Genomic DNA, 20,744 nt, shown 5'->3' on the forward strand with positions numbered 1-20,744 from the left:
ACAAATTATCAACTCGGTCCTCACAAACTATGCCATTTTTTTTACATTTAGTTTATAAAAAAAAAGTGAACTCTTAATAAGGTTTAAATATTACAATGGGAAAGGCTAATTGTGTAAGGTCACTCGAAAGTGTGAATATGTTCTTAATTGGTCAGACAATACTTGGTCATGTTACATGAAGATTTGAGCCCTTTGTTTCTTTTTTGTTTGAAACAAATGTGCCTTATATATGGAGAAAACTATAACTGTTATCAAGGTGTTTATATCAGAATATTCTCTATCTGCTTTTTTATGGCCAGTTATTATGTTTTCTATTTTAAGAATGTGACTATCTTTTTGCAGATAAAGTAGTAGCTTATATAATATTATTATAAGGGCATGTAATAATTTTTTTTTATAGTTGTCAATTTCTTTGCAAAAGTTACAAGAATTGTTTTCTTATAATTTCCACTGAATTAGCAATTCATTCCATGGAAGGATGAAGGGAAGTAATTCCCATTAAAACATTTTAAATTTGTTGTTTTCTATGCAATTAAATATGAACTTACGAGTGCTTTTAAATTTTATATTTAAATTTTCTTCAAAATTCTTTCCCACTTCAGAAAATCTAGAGGTTTTTCGTGTTTATGACGGGCAAATCGTATTGAATATATTTCTTTATTACTCATTTACGGATAAATATTATAATTGAGTAGTATTTGTAGATTTTTTGTATTTTTTATATTTACTTTTATTTTAAATGAGTTTTCTTGCTTTAAAATATTATGCCAATGTTTTGAAATGGCTTTCTTCATATAAGGATAATTCTCGAATCCAATCACGTCTATCTTTTATTTTAATTAATATTTTATTTCTAACATTTATTTTGGAGCTGTCCGATGGTTGCCAGTCTCTGGCATGCCCTTAACATCTGGATTTTGGAAATGACAAATATTGAACTGCCTTTGAATATTATGGTTTTTGGTGGGGTTCGTGTTGTTTATTCTTTAGTTTTCTATGTTGTGTCATGTGTACTATTGTTTTTCTGTTTGTCTTTTTCATTTGTAGCCATGGCGTTGTCAGTTTGTATTAGATTTATGAGTTTGACTGTCCCTTTGGTATCTTTCGTCCCTCTTTTATGATTATTTTATTTGGTATCTACGAAAATGTTAAATTGAATTTTGTTAAAAATAAGATTATTCTACTTTCAAAATACTATATTTACCGAACAAAACTACAAGAAGTTTTGCCAAATTTAAATTCTTTACAAAACTTTTTTTAAGGAACACTTAGAAAAATACATTTCATTTAAAATAAATAATTTGTTTATTAAAGTGTCACATATTGATTGCAATAAAATAATTCATACACAATATACATCCATAATAAAACAACCAATATCCAGCCAAAAACTGACTTACGAGACACTGTTATAAGATATTTATTCATTTTCAACCTATTATTGCACCATCAAATATATTAAATTGTTGTTTTATTAATTTGAATACTTCCTTTGTGTGAAAATGCCATTCTGTACACCTTTGTTCATGCATACATGGTGTGCTAGTCTATTTGTTACAATAAAGAAATTTCATTAGAAAATAAACCCCAATATTGTCTGATATGTAACCTCTTTCATCAAGTATGCCTTTTACGTACAAAATATAATGTTCCATCCATTTAGTAAACACTAAGTATTTCCCTTTTGTTCTGTATGTTATTATTGCCCCATAAATTCTGCATTCTTATGTGAAAACGTTTGTTGGGTCTTTGTCTGTCCTCCCTTTACAATAATCCAAGTTTTAATGATTTGCTGATAGAACTCAGAAAGGGATTCACATATTTTTTCTCTAACATTTTCACATTTTTAATTTGAAATATCAAGAGATTTTTACCAAATTCGTTTAAGGAAACTTGGGTATGATTGACCAATTATCACCAGAATTGTGTTAATCCAGCGTAATTTAAGTGCTTTGAGATACAAGTTTATATCGATCATTTTTGACCCACCTTCTAAGTAGTCTTTTCAAAGGGTTGCGCATTTAATTTTATCTATTTTCCCATTTCATATAGAATTAAATACTAGAGTTTTAAACTTTTGTATTATTTCCCTTGGGATGTACATGTTTGATGCAAAATAGGTTTGATTTGGAAGAATTAATAATTTTACTACTATTACTATACCTATTAATGATGACCAACTTGTTATGGCGTCCGTAACATTTAAGAGGGGATGATTTCGACCTCACCATATGGAACTCTTGGTTTAAAAGCTTCATTAAGAGCAGCAATCCTTTCTCAAGTAAACACAAGCGCGGGAATATCGAAACAATTTGTAGATGGGGCAATATGCGCAATTGTTATTCCATAGGCCGTAATGGTAACGTTTTCTTCTGTTGCTCAGCCCATATCGTAAAGTATATGTATGATGGCTTGTTTCGAAGCTGAGACATTTTTACATATGTGGTTAAATTTTCGGGGTACGAAGTGTGATTCATTTTTCCGTAATTTAGCAAACCCCGAGTATCCTTTTACGATGTCGCTCCTCATGGTAAAAAATCCCAATTTTAACACAATAAGTTCTTTGAAATTTTAATACTTTGAACACGTTTCATAGCTCCATGGTTTTTACACATTTATTCTGTGTTCCCTTATTTTCTAAATTAACACTAATGGTTCAGCTCAGTTATTTGTTTATCATAGAAATGTGTCAAATATCACTACACAGAGATTTTTTGTTTACACGTGACTTTTGTGTTCCTCATTTCAAGGCGCATTAGGGGTATTGTCCCAGATATATACTCCATATGCTGGAATGTTGCTACATAGAAATGGAAAGTTCACAATTAGGAAGCTGAACTCCTGTCTTTTGACATAATGTTTTGTTTCTAACCAACCCTCGTTGTCAATTTCTAGATATAAGTCAAGATATGAAGCAGACTAAACTGTTGTTGCATCCCTAATCCCTAGTGCAATGGGATAGATGCATTTAACATAGTCATCAAAAGATCTTTAGAATTTTTATGTATTCACTTCTGATTCACGCCACCTTTAACATGGGCAGTTGCACAATAACTTTGAAGCCCGGGTTTGATTGCTGATACAATAGATGTGAATCATTTAGAAAGAGGTTTCGCGGAGCACTTGCAAGACAAAGCAATATACCGTTGTTTGTAAGGACACTTGTGTAGTTTATGCATCCAATTCATCCTAAACAAATGCCAAAGTACATACAATTTTATACTATTTCATCTTGCAAAAGTATAAAACATTTAACCACTCTACACTTTACACAAGCATTACCCATTTTGAACTAAAAGACAAGTTGAAAGAATTGTTGTTGCATTGTTTCATAAAAAAAGAATTGCCAACGTAAATACAAGTATTTTGTTTTAGGGAGGGATAAATTCTACATTGTAAAACCCGCTCTGATTTGAACAAAACATTCTCTGAAACTGACAATTCCAAGATGCTAGATTTCTTGATTGACAACATATTTGTTACGTTTGAAAGACTTGTTTTTCAATAGACTGTCGGCATTCCCATGGGAACCAATTGTGTACCTCTTCTTGACGACTTGTTTATTTATTCCTTTGAAGCTGACGTCATACAGGAACTTCTTAAGCCGAAAGAAAAGAAATTATCAATATCCTTTCCTTTCTTATACGTTCCGCTAAATAGATGATGTTCTCTAACTATATGATTCAAAATTTTGTGACTATGTTGAACGCATCTATCCCATCGAACTAGAAATAAAGGATATAACAGATACAGTAAAATCTGCCTCATATCTTGACTTATATCTAGAAATTGACAATGAGGGTCGATTTAAAACTAAGCTTTACGACAAAAACGTGATTTCAGCTTCACATTTATGAACTTCTTTGTAGCAATATTCCAGCAGAGCCTGCATACGGAGTATATATCTACTAACTCCCGAGCTTGTATTTCTTATCTTCATTTCCTTGATAGAGGGTTGCTGCTCAGAAGGAAGCTATTAAACCAAGAATTCTAAATGGTGAAGTTGAAATCATTCCTTCGAAAAAAAAAAAAGTCACACAAATTCAAAATTCAAAATTCATAAGATCAACATCAGTGATTTAAGATAATTATACGTTAGCAAGTACCAAAACAAAAGTTTTAGACACCCTTACTCTAATTTTTTGATACGTCTCTTGATCAAGTAGTTATTACCATACAAAAAAAACTAAGTTAAACAGAATTTACACATACCATGCAGATCCAGATAAGCCAGCGGTGTACATTGTAGAATCTAAAATTCCTCTTTCCTTAAGTGCAGTCATAGCGGCAGACATTCCAATCACAGCACGCAAACCACCACCAGATCCAATGATTGCAATGTTTGGGGTCTGAATTTGTGAATACATTTTAAGGGCATAAAGACTTATACAATTCTAGTAATGAGACAAATAGACTTAAATAAAACACTGCTTAATCAATAAAATTGACTATATCTGAACACAAAAGTGATTCTTATGTCTGCTACAAACATTTTCATTACAACTAAAACAAGAATGTGTCCAAAATACACGGATTACCCACTCGCATAATCTTTTTCCATTCCATGTTCAATGGACCGTGAAATTGGATAAAAAATCTAATTTGGCATTAAATTAAAAAGATCATATCAAAAGGTACATGTGTACTAAGTTTCAAGTTGATTGGACTTCAGCTTCATCACAAACTAATAAAATTGTGAATGGAAATGGGAAATGTATCAAAGAGACAACAACCCGACCATAGAAAAAACAGGTCTTCAATGTAACGAGAAATTCCTGCACCCGAAAGCGTCCTTCAGCTGGCCCATAAACAAGTATATACTAGTTCAGTGATAATAAACCCCATACTAGTTTCCAAATTGTACACAAGAAACTAAAATTATACCATGACCAAAAACTTTAACCTGAAGCGGGACGAACGGACGGACGGACGAACGGACGAACCGGCAGACGGACGCACAGACCATAAAACATAATTCACTTCTACTATCGTAGGTGCGACATACAAACAGACAAACAATAGAACACATGACACAACATATGAAACAAAAGAATTAGCAACACGAACCCCACCAAAAAATAAGAGTGATGTTAGGTGCTCTGGATAGGTAAGCAGATCCTGCTCCACATGTGGCACCCATCGTGTTGCTTATGTTATAACAAATCCAGTAAATAGTCAAATTCGGAAGGTCACATTCATGAAAGGGAAGGGGATTGTAGTTACACCGTGAGGAACATATCTGATAAAAGAGGGGCTAAAGATACCAAAGGAACAGTCAAACTCATAAATTTTAAATAAACTGACAACACCATGGCTAAAAATGAAACAGACAAATAATAGTACACAGGAAACAACATAGAAAACTAAAGACTGAGTAAGACTAACCCCAAAAAAAACTGGGTGCTCCGGAAGTGCAAGAAGATATTACACCTTATGATGCACTCGTCGTGTTGCTCATTTGATAACAAATCGGGAAAATTGTCTAATTTGGTTGGTCTTATTCATGAAAAAGGAAAGCGACGTAAAAGACAAGATAAAAACTGTTTTGTATGTGTCTTGAAAATATTGTTTGAATTGACATAGAATTAAAATTAAAAAAAACATACGAAATAGTTCTAATAATTTTCTTTTTTTTTTTCTTTAATGACTGAATCGGGATACGAATGGCAGATTATGAATTCATAGCAGGAGAGGCTGATCATGTCATCGCAATCGGTCACTCTCCTTTACGTAAATCAGTCCGTTTGGGTTTGCATCATGTTTTTGTTTTTTTCTAGATTTATATACGAGAATTGAACAACGACAAACAACGGTATTTACATTTCATTTTGCATTATTGTATGAATGATATTTGATAATAAGACTTACATCTTTTTCCTCTGAAAGATTGTGGAGCCCAAATCGTCTCTTCAAATTGATAAACACTCGTTCCCTCCTTTTTTCTATAAATATTTCCTCTTTACGACATAACTGGTTAATATTTCTAAATTTGACATCTGTATGCCTATTGATGACATTCGAACGACATATTTAAAACAAAATGAAATAATGAAAATAAAATTCCTTGATATACCATTATGTTTTTATCTATTTAATTGTGTATATGTTTGTGGAAATGTTTTCAGTGTGACACATTCACAGCATTTTATGACAATATTTATAAGCTCAAGTAAGACACATAAATGCAAGTCAAAATCAATTTTTATATTTGATGTAACAAACGTAACCAAATTGTACCCTTGTACATTTATGAGCATTTTTAGGTTTTACGTTCTGTCGATGCATGTACTTGTCACGAATTTTCGATTGTGACAAGGGAACGTCACCATCTAAAAATTAGTAATTAACAATATAAAATGGAACGTCACCTCTTTTATCTTCAATTTTATATTTGTTTGGTTTTTCAACTATTTTGATCTGAACATCACTGTTGAGTCTTATGTAGACGATACGCGTATCTAGCATATCAAAATTATAAGCCTGGTACCTTTAATAACTATTATCGTTAATTTTTGTAATAAAGCATCGCGGTAATGGATTAGATATCAAGCTTCAGGAATTTGCATTATTCATTGTTAACATAAGCTTTATTAAGATTTAGTTTATTGGTGAGTATAGCCATTTACAGTAGATTCTGAAGTTGTATTTCATTTTGTGCTGTAACATCACTGTTCAAAGTTCTGGAGGTAGGTGAACGCTCACAAACATGTTTTTATCCGCTGAATTATTTGTGTGCCTATCTTTGAATCGTTGTCTTTAATTGAGGGGTTGTTGACTGTCGCTGTCTGTTATAACGTTGTTTTGTGAATTGTTTTACAAATTTATTAGGCCTGTGGTTTTTACGTTTTAAATTGTTTAACATTTTGTCAGGATGTTTACAAAACTTTGAATTTATCGAAAAACTAAGGATTGTTTTTATCCCAGACATAGATTACCTTAGCGGTATTTGGCACAACTTTTTGGAATTTGGATCCTCAATGCTCTTCAAATTTGTACTAGTTAGGCTTTATAAATATTTTGATATGAGCGTCACTGATGAGTCTTATGTAGACGAAACGCGCGTCTGGCGTACTAAATTATAATCCTGGTACCTTTGATAACTATTTACACCACTAGGTCGGTGGCACTGCTGGTGGACGTCCCCGAGAGTATCACCAGCCCAGTAGTCAACACTTCGGTGTTGACATGAATATCAATAATGTGTTCATTTTTATAAATTTCCTGTTTACAAAACTTTGAATTTTTCGAAAAACTAAGGATTTTCTTATCCCAGGCATAGATTACCGTAGCAGTATTTGGCACATTTTTTTGGAATTTTGGATCCTCCATGCTCTTCAATTTGTACTAGTTTGGCTTTATAAATATTTTGATATGAGCGTCACTGATGAGTCTTATGTAGACGAAACGCGCGTCTGGCGTACTAAATTATAATCCTGGTACCTTTGATAACTATTTTATACTTGAATATACATTATGCAGTTTTTCACGAAGTTTATGTCCGAACAGTGACATGAAGTTGTCTAGATCAACGTTGATTTCATTCCATTAGATATTTGTCTGGTTTGTAATCATACAACATCGTCTTATTCTATTTGATATAATCATCACAATCGTCAGAAGCCATACTCCCAAATGCTGTGAAGGGACAGCCGAAAATTCAAAACGGGGATCTAATCAGATGTGTAGTCCGACGCGCTAATGCGCCTACCAGTACACTACGGCACTCCTTTGTTTAAGTTTAAAAAAAACACATGTATTTTGTAGTCGTCAAGTCTCCTTAATATTATACCATTTAATACTTACGGGTTGCTAATAACATCAAATTCTATTTTGGCCTAAAACGACAAGTTTGTTTTGATTATTTCATACTACAAAAGAGTAAACGATATTTTATCATCCATCTTATATCCATTATTTTGATTAAGTGACCTTGATTTGTCCTTTGTCCATCGGTTAACGAGATTTGAACATCCACTAACCGTCTTTTCTAATCGACATAAAACAACAGCTTTAAATTGTTGTCAATACCATCTTTTATTAGGGAGCTCCCGTGGCGACTATTCTGTGTATGTCGTAGATCACTCGCCAAGTTAAATTGACCCCGGTTAGATTAGCTAGATTTTCCTGGGGGTTTTTTCTGCTGAAAGCAGATGATTCTCACCGGATATTCCGGTTTTAATGGTCATCCGAGGTCACTAAGAATTGTGTGGGAAAAAAACTTCAAACATTCCAATAGCTCTTTTCATTTAACATTTATGTACAATATTGTCTTTGACATTTGCATAAACAAGGCAGCTTGAATCGATATTAAAATCATTGGTGTGAAAAAAACCAAGATCAAAAAAATACTGAACTCAGAGGAAAATTTAAAATGGAAAGTTCCTACTCAAATGGCAAAATAAAAAAAAAAAGCTCAAACACATCAAACCTATCGATAGTAACTTTCATATTTCTGACTTCGTACAGGCATGTTCTTATGTGGAAAAAGTAGATTTAATCTAGTTTTAATCTTTAATCTAGTTAGATCCCTCTCACTTTTATGACATTCGCATTAAATATCATTATATTGACAACGACGTGTGAACATAACAAACAGACATAATAGGTAAAAATGTCACATATAGGGATAAAGCAATCAACATTGTGTTATGTTCTAAATCACTATTAAAACAAACAAATATGTTACAAAGAAGCACAAAAAGGCACAGAAAAGGCACAGAAGCAAAAATCTACAATTATATGTGATACTAAAACAATTACACTTAAGCTTAATTTCATTCTTTGCTGTAATTTTTTATTCAAAATCGCATTGCCATGTTAATGTTTATACCCTTCGAGGTCCTTAATTGGAACAAAATATATTTTTTTTTCTTATTCTTCTATTTCATATGCACTTTGGTACAAATACAAATTAAGACATTCATAACTTTGCAGCTTACATGGCTAAAGTTTACGTCGAACGCCGGCTCAGTTAATTTCTCTAGGCTGATAGATTTCAGTTCGTCTCTTGTTTGAAAATCTGTTTTGTCAAATGAAAGTAAACGTATATCTGGAAACCAAAAGAAAAGTTGTATGAAAAAGATTGAACTAGATTTAAAAATTGCAATAATATAGATCATGCAATTATTTTCAAACTTAAATTCCAGCTCTCCTTGCACAATTCAAGAAGATTTACTTTGTTTGCAACAGATTAAGAAGTGAATTTTACTGATTTTGAACGTACTTTTTTAGTTTGAGGCTTTGGTACACCGTATGCATTTAAACTCGATAAGGTGGAAAAAGACAGACCCAATAAAAAACAACACATATAAAGGCTAAAAATACAATTCACGCAATACTAATTTTATTAAAGTGAATATCATTAACTAAACCTCGAACTGTAAAGATTCTCAGGAGGTAACGATATATTCCGTTTCACAACCTTCTCCTGTAATTTTAAAGGATTTCCTGTGTAAAATATATATGTTTGTCAATCGCTGAAGACTATTAAAACCCATCAAAGATACCAGCCATATCATTCAATACAAGAGCACGATTTGTCTGCAGAAGAATCGATAATGGTCTTATCAGCATAACAGTTAAAAGACCAAATCTGGATCATTCATTGTAAGACAAAACTCAAGCACTGCCAAAAACGGTTGGAAAACCATTTACCTTTGGTTGATGTCATAATTGTTTTTGAATATTTCATATTTGAATGTCTTAAAAGCTGTAAAAAGGTGAAATTATTTTATATATATTAGGTAAACACCAAAGTCCTGCCTATTACACAGGTGTTATCCATTAAATGAAAAATTTACCAGTAGTGGCAACATCCTAAGTGTTTTCGAACCTTACCGTAAACCTGATCAAAACCCTACCATAAGTCTTATAATTCAAATGCGCCATACGCACGTTTCAAGTCATCGGTATGCTGGAATTTCAGTTGTAAATTTTAAAAAACAAGTACATACTAGTCCTTACAGGGGCAAAAATGTAACCATTCAGTTAACCGTTAAATTCCCGTGACAAAACGTTAGTAAGGTTTCGCTGCGAAAAAAATGTGATTTATACTTTAAGCGAGTCGCATATTAAATGTGAAAAGAGAGACAAATTGAGTAAAAACGGGCATTTTTAGTTTATTTCTTACCTGTAAATACTTTAACCTTGTAAAATACACATTTTTTTATTTTTAAAAATTCATCCGAGCTATTTGGTCTTTTATAACATTTAATTATAACCGCGTTTCTGGATTTGCCTTTATCAGGGTCAACTTAAACCAAAATTATTGAAATTTAAGGTCGTGTTACCTCTGAAAAAAGAATGAGCTGCATTCGATAAGATGAAAAACATACCGAACATTAGTTCATCCAATTTTTTTAATTCTTTTTTTTCGACAATAAATCTAAATGTTTCATTCCAGGCAGTTGGTGATATTGAAGAACCTTCATCCATAAAGGTAGTAAACATGTGTTGATTTACTAGAAGTCGATTTTTCTGAAGTCCAATATGAGCCAAAACTATGAAAAAAAAAATGATGTCATTTCGTCATTCAATACAAAATTCGACATAACAAAATTGTTTTTGTTAATGCTGACAACAATATCCCTGTGGCTTATTTTTTGTTTTGTTTGTTTTCTGAAGAATGTTTTCACTGAGATTTTTTTAAATAAAAAGATATTGCTTTTATTGTGTTTGATGTTGTAAATAGTTATCAAAGGTACCAGGATTATAATTACTGTTGTTTTACATTTCCAATTTCATCCAAACAAGGATGCAGAGTTCATGTAGACAGTTGTTCAAAAATATAAAATCCTTCTTTATGTTTACATTGACCGCTCGTATCTGTGGCCTTTTGCTACTTGTGTTCTTAAGACTTTGAATTAAAAAGAGTTCACATAAGAAGATTACATTCATAACTGTAATATAATTCAAATTCAATTCAATTTACTTACCGACACCCCATGTTCGAAAGTCATTTTTTACTGTGATGTCAAACTTCACGAAAGCAAACGGAGAGCTTAGCTGAAGAAAAAAATCCATTATTGCAACATTAATATAGCCAAGTTCTATTTCAAAAAATTTCCATATAGATAGTAGGAACACGTTTCATTTTGAAATAGTTCACATTTAAAAATAAAAACACTTTATATTGTCCTTCAATGATTCTCAAAAGGATTTGTTTTAAACATAACACAATTGGGATGTAATTCTGCAATGTATTAATAGTTCAATTGGAAACTTATTAACTCTGAAATAATAGATATTGTAAAACATTTAAACAATGTACCAACTAAAGTGTATACAGATTTCAGCAAATAAACTTACTTTATAATATTGGTATTTACTCTCCGACCTAAAAATTTATACAAAAAAAGTATTACGTTTTATATAAAGCACAATGATAACGGCAATAACTACTTTTATCTGAATTGGATGAAAAAATTATTAAAGATGCTGATATTTTTGGTTTACAGCACGCACATTTCATCAACATAACATATATCAGTTGCGCACGAATGAAAACATTTGAATCTCATACAAGATGCAAGAGCATTAAATAAAACAAATTTAAAGCTATTTTTAGCAAAACATATCTTAGGCTGAACATTCCCTGTGGTTATAAAACCGTATTCGTTCGAACAATTATTTTTCTTTTTTAACATTCATAAATTCTTTATTGCACTCTTTGCTGTTTTAACAAATTACTTAATGTACAGCATTCCATCAAGTATCCCTGTTACATACAATTATAACTGATATCCAGGGAGAATATACAGTAAAACTTAACTTATCTTATACATAGCCATTTAATACATTTCTATTTTCTATTATTACTTAAATAATACATAATATCATATAAAATCTTATCGAAGTATTTAATGATGTTACAGACATTGTGTCGTGAAGTTTACGGAGAAAAATCCGTTATCGGTTTTTTAATAGAATTTTGAAACATGAAAATATGAATGAGACACAGCATGCTTACTGTCTTTCGAACAATTTTTCAACTTATCATATCTATCATATCGAACTATTTACAGAACATGAACATTAGCTTCTTAAACCCCATCAATGACACCCAAATCAAACCATTTTGAAGGTAAAATCATATAGTTTCACGAACATGGATAGTATTTGATGAGGAAACCTTTTAGTTGAATATATCCTTATTTTTTTATTTTTTTATAACATCAAATGTGTGATTTCGGAGGGCGTTTTTATATGCATTCCCATGAGAACCAATTGTGGAATTGTTTTTGGCGACTTGTTCCTTTATTTTCGTATTCAAAATGGCGGAACGAAATAAATGGGGACATATACAAAAGGAAAAACATGACAAATATACCACGTAATGAATATCCAAATATAAATTAGTATTTCATATCATAGAACAATATATCTAACTAAATCACGGACAAGCTACGCAAGGACGGTAAACAATAAAATATTTGGAAATAAGTGAGACATGGATTGCAATTTCAAAAGTTTTCACAAATGAATAATCCGTAACTCTATGGTCTATACATTCTCTAAAAATTTCACAAGGACCATTAATAAAGGCAACAGTAGTATACCGCTGTTCGAAATTCATAAATCGATAGAGAAAAAACAAATGCAGGTTACAAACTAAAACTGAGGAAAACGCATCAAATATAAGAGAACTACGGCACAACAGAAACACAACATTAAAATGTAACACACACAGAAACGTTGTGCAGCCATGGTCGGGCTAGTTATGTGCCAACACATCTTATTATACCCATGACTTTTTGTGGAGCTCATTCTGCTCTGTCTTTATCCCTGTATGCAGATTTCGTTGTTTTCCATCTTGTTTTTTGCTATGATTCTCCCTTTCGACCTTTTTTCCCAATTTTTTATAGTAGGTTATGAAACATGTTTATAATTGCTTGGGAAAACACTTTCCATTTGAACATACAATATTTAAGTATTAGCCGCTTATTAAGCGTTATAACCACACATTTGAATTAGTTCAGTTTTCTTTTTTATTTTCGTATTTTTATCTACAACGTTTAAGTTTCCCAATTATATTCCTTCTGATTTTCTCTCTACAACTCTGAGCTAGGAGAATATGGTTTTGGAATATAAGAAGTCCTAAGAAGTAAGATTTTTCACTCGTACCCGTTTCAATCCATTGCAATCATTAATTTGTTTGATTTCTCTTTTCAATGCCCTTTTTTCTTTCAATCAGGTTATTATTTGGTTGTATTCCCATATGAAATAACTGTACATGTGATTAGTATAATCTCAAGATAATAGTAGAATTAACAATTGTTGGAGTGTGAAATATTCTTCGGATGTTTTGGATAAATTACGTGCTGGTGATATTCAATTTGACAGTTTTTACTTTTCAATTCTCTTACATTACACTTCCACACACTTTTATCAAACAAAATGTCTCAACAAAGTGTAACGACAGGTTGTAGGTATGTGCACGAAATTTGCCACTGTAATAGCAGACTTTTTCTTGTACTGTTGCTAATCACAGTTTATAGTCAAACTCATTAAAAATCCGCCAATATAACATAATGATTCATTAACATTTTCCGTTATCTTGATGAAATATTTTCGTTAAATAATCAAGAATTTTATAAACATACTGCCGAAATTTACACAATGGAATTGACTTAAAATAATCAGATATTAACGGTAATTATTATTTCTAGATTAAGATATTTGAGTTTTACACGGGAAATACACAGGTCTACCATTTACGACAAAAGAGACAATTTGTTCGTTCACTATAGTAATATTTAGACAATATACGTATAGTGTCTTGAAATATGAAATTTATTTGTATGAGGCTTAAAAACGGGAAAATGCGAGGTTCTACCGAGCATTTTCCCGTTTCGTGCCGAATACAAATAATTTTCATATTTCAAGACACTATACGTATATTGTCTTTATACTGAAATCGAAAAAAAAAATGAAAAATGAAAAAAACATGTAACAAAAATTGTTAAAAAAAGTGTTTGGAATTTCCCTCTTGGGGTACCATTTTGGGGTATTTCCCTATGAGCGTAGTCCAGGTGGTAAGACATTGGCGTATTACGGAATTAGAAAGGGAAAATGAACTTAATTAATAGCATTTGATAAACATGATATATAAATAACCAATTTGAAGACATAAAAGTTTTAATTCAAAAAAGTTTGACCATTGTTACTTTACGTTGTCATGGTCGTGACGTGATGTTGTTGATGAAATACAATAAGGAGGCGGGGCTTATAGGTCAATTGGGGTCATTGACGTATAAAGCTAACGTTTATACGTATAGCTTTATCTGTACAGTAAAATAGCTGATTGCAGTATAAAAACCTTTTTCTGAGTTGCATATTTGTCTTTATGTAATATAGATTTTTATCAATAAAAAAACTTCAAAGATGTACTTTAAAATATGATATTTTTTAAAACAAAAAGAAAAACCGAAAACTCTAGAAACAATTAGTAATATTAAAAGAAATGATGTTTATGGAAAGCTCCAAAAAGAAATATATAATGAAATCCTACATGAGACCGCTTAAATGAGGATGAGACCCCTCTGATCTTTCAATGTTTATAAAATTAAACGAAATCATAGACTCTAAAATTGAGAAAGGAAATGTGTCAAAGCGATAACCACCCGACCATAGAGCAGACAACAGCCGAAGGCTACCAATGGGTCTTCAATATAGCGAGAATATATATAAAGGTTATATAAGAAGGAATAATGTCATCGTCGATATCTACGAAGGGCTTAGATTGCCACTTTTCAGCTGAAATTTGTCAACAATTAAGGAAAAGGGGCATATGGCAATGGTGAGAGCCCCTGATCTCTCACTCTTTCTAATAGTATGCAGACATTTAGTTTATAGGTAGATACAAACGTGACTCAAAGGAATGCGGTATACTTCCTGTTCCACGTTTACGGAGCGCCACAAGTGCCAGTTGGATATTCATATTACATAAAGACAAATATGCAACTTGAAAAGGGGTTTACGACAGCTTGAAGAGGTCATTAACCGATTTCCTACGTATCTTCTCATTCCTCTTTCAGACTATGAAAATCATGATTTTAATGCTGTCAAGTTATTTTTTATGGTTTTCAACTAAATTTTGAAAATCGAGTATCGAATAACGAACCGGCTGCTAACTTCACATACATTATAAAGAATTGTTTTTTAAGTTTGGTTGTAGACTTAGAAACTTATTTCAAACGGGGTAGCACATCCTTATTTTTACCGAGATGTTATTTACCGTGCCTGAAAATTTAGAAACGATCCTGATAAACCTATCGATCTTTTAAATATATCTTTTCTAATAAGTTACCAGTTCAACACTAAGGATATTGTTTTATTGGTATTAATTTTTATTTTGTCATCAGTATATTAAATGCAAACTGAATGTTACTGTTATACACATTCAGTGTCGTTTTGATGTTTGGATGTACAAGTATCCAGCCACGTCTACTCTGTATTTTTGTAAGATATATTTCTATTTTTATCCATCTGATTAGTTAAGTCTTGTTCAACTGATTTTATAGTTTGTTCTTATGTTGTACTGACACACCACTGTCCCAAGTCAGGAGCCTGTAATTCAGTGGTTATCGTTTGTTGCTGTGAAATATATTTGTTTCGTGGATTTACTTTGTACACATATAAGGCCGTTAGTTCTCTCGTTTGAATTACTTTTACATTTTGGGGTTAGTAACAGTTTACTATGAGGTATGGGCTTGTCTCATTGTTGAAGGCTGACGAGAGAGTTTTAGGTGTAATTGCTGTGTCATTCGGTTTCATGTTGGGAGTGTTCTCATTTGTAATCATACCATATATTCTGGTGGTTCATATTCATCTAATGGTTTGTTCTATTAATTTTGGCTTATTTCAATTTAATAGTTACAAAGAAGGCTTTGAAATTGAAATTTCGAATCTGAAATAACTTTTTCACATCCGTAGAGTTCTATATTATATTATATACGCACCTTTCATTTCCCAGCATGTTTAACGAATGTCTCACTGTAATTGATAAGTAAATTAAATATATACAAGAGCAACAGTTAATTTCTTTGAGCATTTTTTTTTATCATATACTTTTTGATATGGTCGTATTGTGTGCAGTAAACAAAACAAAAAAAATAGATTGGTTGAAATATGTTATTACCACCTACTTTGGTACTTTATAGTATGCTACGTCTAAGGTATGATTCTACACTTAATGTCCTTTCAATCATATTATATTGTTATTGACAATTAGTTTTTTTTCTGTCAATTTTATGGATTTTAAGACTTACCCCTTCCTATATTTTAGTTGTAAAGACTTACCCCTTCCTATATTATAGTTGTAAAGACTTACCCCTTCCTATATTATAGTTGTAAAGACTTACCCCTTCCTATATTTTAGTTGTAAAGACTTATCCCTTCCTATGTTATAGTTGTAAAGACTTATCCCTTCCTGTATTATAGTTGTAAAGACTTACCCCTTCCTGTATTATAGTTGTAAAGACTTACCCCTTCCTGTATTATAGTTGTAAAGACTTACCCCTTCCTGTATTATAGTTGTAAAGACTTACCCCTTCCTTTTTATAGTTGTAAAGACTTACCCCTTCCTGTATTATAGTTGTAAAGACTTACCCCTTCCTATATTTTAGTTGTAAACAACTTTGTATAGAATGGAAATTGATCTTTGTTAATCCAATGAAATAAGTGTTCATTTGGAGAACATTAGGTACAGTGTTAATATTCTATTCATGAGTTTTGATATTTAAACTTTACGGGTGCCTTCATATTCACCAATAGAAACTACAATTGACTAATTTTGTTTAGTTTAAACATATCTATTTATAGTGGATTGGGAAACAAGTTATTGGATTTTATATTAATCCCTTTTTATTTTGCCGGTGCAATTGCTGCCTTGTAGCGGCATTAGCCTACTCTTTTTCCGAAATCTACAAGGGTGTCTTTTACGTCCAAGATATATGGCTCAATCTGATCACGGGTCAGCCATTTATCGTCCCCTTCCGACGGAACATTATTGTTTCGTTAATACCATACTCGCAAATGGTGTCAAGTGGGAGCCGAAAATTCAGTCCCTGAAATGTTCATCTGGGAACGGGAATCGAACCAGGAACATTTGTGTTAGTAGAACAATGCACTAAACACTACACCACACAAAATGTTTTGTAATCAAAAGATTCCAATTTTGATATAGAATTCATCAATATAAAAAGCTTTTAAGGGGACTTAGCTTCAAAACATTTAACGGAAAGTGCCAAAAAAATACATTATGGTCTTATTGTGTTAAAATAAGTATTTCCATGTGAAATTTGTATTCTTTTGGCCCGATTGATAATCAATCAAAAATTTATGGCCAATTGCAACCCCTCGTGAACCTTCTCCTGTGAGATTAATAAGCTATGTGCAATATACATTTGATATTTCTTTTGTTATTATGTTTGTACCCTTACATGTATAAGTGCTATTGCTATCAATTATAAAATACTTTTAATTCCTTTTATGGTACCAAAATAAGTCTATTTTTGAATCCCGCTATTATTAAGAAATTGTTGTCAATGAAGTGTTAACTTCTTGTTTATGTGCGTTTGAGTATAGACATGAACATTTTGGCGTTGACATTACTCTTTGTTGAAAGATATTTCAGATGAAAAATACAATTATTGTTAATTTGCGATAAAAACGGGGTTTTTTGTTACCTTGCATGAAGAGAAGCGATACGTTAATAGTTTACCTCTTAAATAAATAAAGTAATTTGTGTCATGGAAGCAAAATTGAGTCACAAAGTAAGAAATCCTTCAGCATAAACTATAAAATACTAGTTTAATTATAAAATACAGAATACATCTTCATTGAGCTCTATTTCTTAAAAAAAATATCAATATTTGACCACTTTTCTTTTATTTTTATTGCTTTAATGGTCGAGCACATACTCATAGAGATCACTTCAGCATAATCTTCATAGTACTTGTTTTTCCATCTTGTGGTTGTAGTGTATCTAGCACGAGGTTTTAAAAATATGCATATCCTGTAGCATTTGAAATTTAACATGCAGTAAAAAACTTTAATTTGTAAAACAAAATAGTCTCTTCCCAAGCAAATAAATCGCATAGTTCTGTTTCGGTTGACCGAGTTTACAACTACATGTACCAGCTTTAGAACAATGAATTGATATTTTGATTGAAAAAAACTACTGGGTGGGTTATTCGTTTTTGGTGTCTAAAATGATTCAGCTTAGCTTTGTTTATACCCCAAATATTGCTGAAAATCATTCATGATATAAATGTATTGTTTTCGTGGGTAACTTGTTTTTTCTGTACTAATTTTTATTGTAAGTGATTTATGTTTTGGTAAATTCATTTTATTTTTAAACATTATATACTCTTCAATATAAGAAGTTTGATAATATATAATCATTCGTCTTTGAGAGTTGAAATGATCTTCACTGGGGCACAATTATTTGTAAAGCATTAAATATTTGTAACAAAATATCTTCTTCAAATTGCATAATTATTGTATTTCTTAACAATAAATTAAAATTCTATAGTCATAAGACGTTATTGTAAAAAGAAGTCCAAGGGTAGTCTTTATTAATTTGTTTTTAGTTACACTATTACTTTTTGTCAATGTTTTATATATTGTAGAATCGATTAATGAATTTTGAACATCGGTAAACTACCTTTGCTTTTATTTATAGTGCATAACATCATTATTATAGTCATTTTCAATTAACAATTTTTAAATTCTATAAAACTAGATCTCAAAATTGTTAAAAATTAAAGTGAATCGTTCTATGTTTGGGAATTTTTGGAGGTGATTTTTGTGTAATATTTGAGGTTCTGTTCAGGTTATAATTAAGTGATTTTTGTGTCATATTTGAGGTTCTGTTCAGGTTATAATTAAGTGATTTTTGTGTCATATTTGAGGTTCTGTTCAGGTTATAATTAAGTGCGACAGATTAAAAATTGACAGTACGTAAATTGAAGGTAAGTAGAAGATGACAAAAGAGAGCGAGATGCATTAATAATTAATTTACTCATTGAAATAAACATATACAGGCGTCGCAGAGGCACGAAATGAATTTGTGAATCTAAAATAACATTGTGTTGTCAAAATGGTGGTGAAATAAACTAAAGGTATATTCGAAAATGAACTAACAATGCCATAGTTTAAATGAAAAGCCCAACAGACAAATAGGTAAACAGACGAACAGACAATCAATAGTACACAAAATACAACATAAAAAAAACTAAAGGCTGATAAACAAAACAAATCCAGCCAACACTTTGGATGATCTCATTTGCACCGGGAGAGTACACGGATCCTGTTCCACATTTGACACTAGTCGTGTTGCTCATGTAAGTACATCCCCGTTTATAAGTTTTCGGAAGGTCACATATAGGAAAAAGGGATGGGAGTGTAGTAACGGCATTGAAACGTAGAAAACTGAAGATGAAGCAACAGGAACCCCACTAAAACGGGTATATATACTACAGCTGTGCTATTAGAGCAACCAAATTGCATTGACTGTATATTCATATGTAATCACCTTGTTTATGACGTTGACAATGCATTTCCGTAGAGTTTTATTTATGACGTCAATAAAACATACAGGTTCGCGGCAATTTTACGTTGTCAAATCACAATTAAAATAGAACGGTTTGAACCCTAAATACTTCATTTAGAACATTTATAAAATATCGAAAAACTAAGGATTTTCTTGTCCCAGGCATAGATTACCTTAGCCGTATTTGGCACAACTTTTTGGAATTTTGGATCCTCAATGCTCTTTAACTTCGTACTTGTTTGGCTTCATAAATATTTTGATTTGAGCGTCACTGATGAGTCTTATGTAGACGAAACGCGCGTCTGGCGTACTAAATTATAATCCTGGTACCTTTGATAACTATATATAAGAGTTGCAATATATAAAGAATAACCATACATTGTCTCAAAATATCAATCTGTTATTTGTACTCGGCTCGAAACAGGTAGAAATGCTCGGCACAGCCTCGCTTTCTACCTGTTTCTAAGCCTTGTACAAATGACATTGATATTTCGAGACAATGTATGGTTATTCTATATATATCGGATAGCATCTGTGTAACAAATATTCCATAATGGTTATACAACTCGTGATGGCGTCTGTAAAATTTATGAAGGGAAGATTTCACTTTACCATTTGGAAATAATGGTTTAATAGCTTACTTGCAACAACCCTCTATCATGGAAATCATGATTAGAAATACAAGCCCTGGAGTATCGTATCAACTTGAAAACACATACTCTGTATAAAGGCGCTGCTAGAATGTTGCTTCATAAAACTGAAAAGTTAACAAGTAGGAAGCTTCGATCATCTCTTTTGTCGTCAAGTTTTGATTTCAATCAATCTTCAATTTCATTTCTTAATGCAAGTCAAGATATGAGGCAGACATAGCTGTATCTGTTGTATCCTTGATATCAATTTCGAGAGGAAAGAAAAGTTCATCATAATCGTTCCAAAGTTGAATTATTATGTAAGAAAACATCATCTATATAGCTGAACGTTAAGTTTAAGGATATTGCTAACTTCCAATTTATATCCTTATAATTCCTGTATGAAGTCAGCTCATTTGAGTTGAGAATCAAGTCGGAAAAAAGGGGCCGATTTTTTGTTGAAAACATGTCCCAAAACGTAACAAACTAACGTTTTGTTATCGATATCAGAAAAGAAGAAACATTATCTGAGCATGACAATATATACACAAAAAATATAG

At 31.7% G+C, this 20,744-nt stretch overlaps 1 protein-coding gene across 1 annotated transcript in view; it reads right to left on the reverse strand.

Annotated features, from left to right (window-relative positions):
• The window catches only part of LOC134696711 (cytosolic phospholipase A2-like), a 32,992-nt gene extending 17,004 nt beyond the window's left edge, over positions 1-15,988 (reverse strand). Inside the window, exons 1-8 of the mRNA XM_063558632.1 lie at positions 15,960-15,988; positions 11,308-11,335; positions 10,935-11,004; positions 10,335-10,499; positions 8,940-9,049; positions 7,804-7,835; positions 5,869-6,004; positions 4,213-4,349 (exon numbers count right to left, since the gene is read on the reverse strand). Coding sequence (XP_063414702.1) covers positions 4,213-4,349; positions 5,869-6,004; positions 7,804-7,835; positions 8,940-9,049; positions 10,335-10,499; positions 10,935-11,004; positions 11,308-11,335; positions 15,960-15,976 — 695 coding nt within the window. The 5' untranslated portion in view covers positions 15,977-15,988. The remainder of the gene's footprint in view (positions 1-4,212; positions 4,350-5,868; positions 6,005-7,803; positions 7,836-8,939; positions 9,050-10,334; positions 10,500-10,934; positions 11,005-11,307; positions 11,336-15,959) is intronic.
• Positions 15,989-20,744: the final 4,756 nt, after the last annotated feature.

This window comes from Mytilus trossulus, chromosome 14 (genome assembly GCF_036588685.1).
Source record: "Mytilus trossulus isolate FHL-02 chromosome 14, PNRI_Mtr1.1.1.hap1, whole genome shotgun sequence".
Classification (NCBI taxonomy): Eukaryota; Metazoa; Mollusca; class Bivalvia; order Mytilida; family Mytilidae; genus Mytilus; species Mytilus trossulus.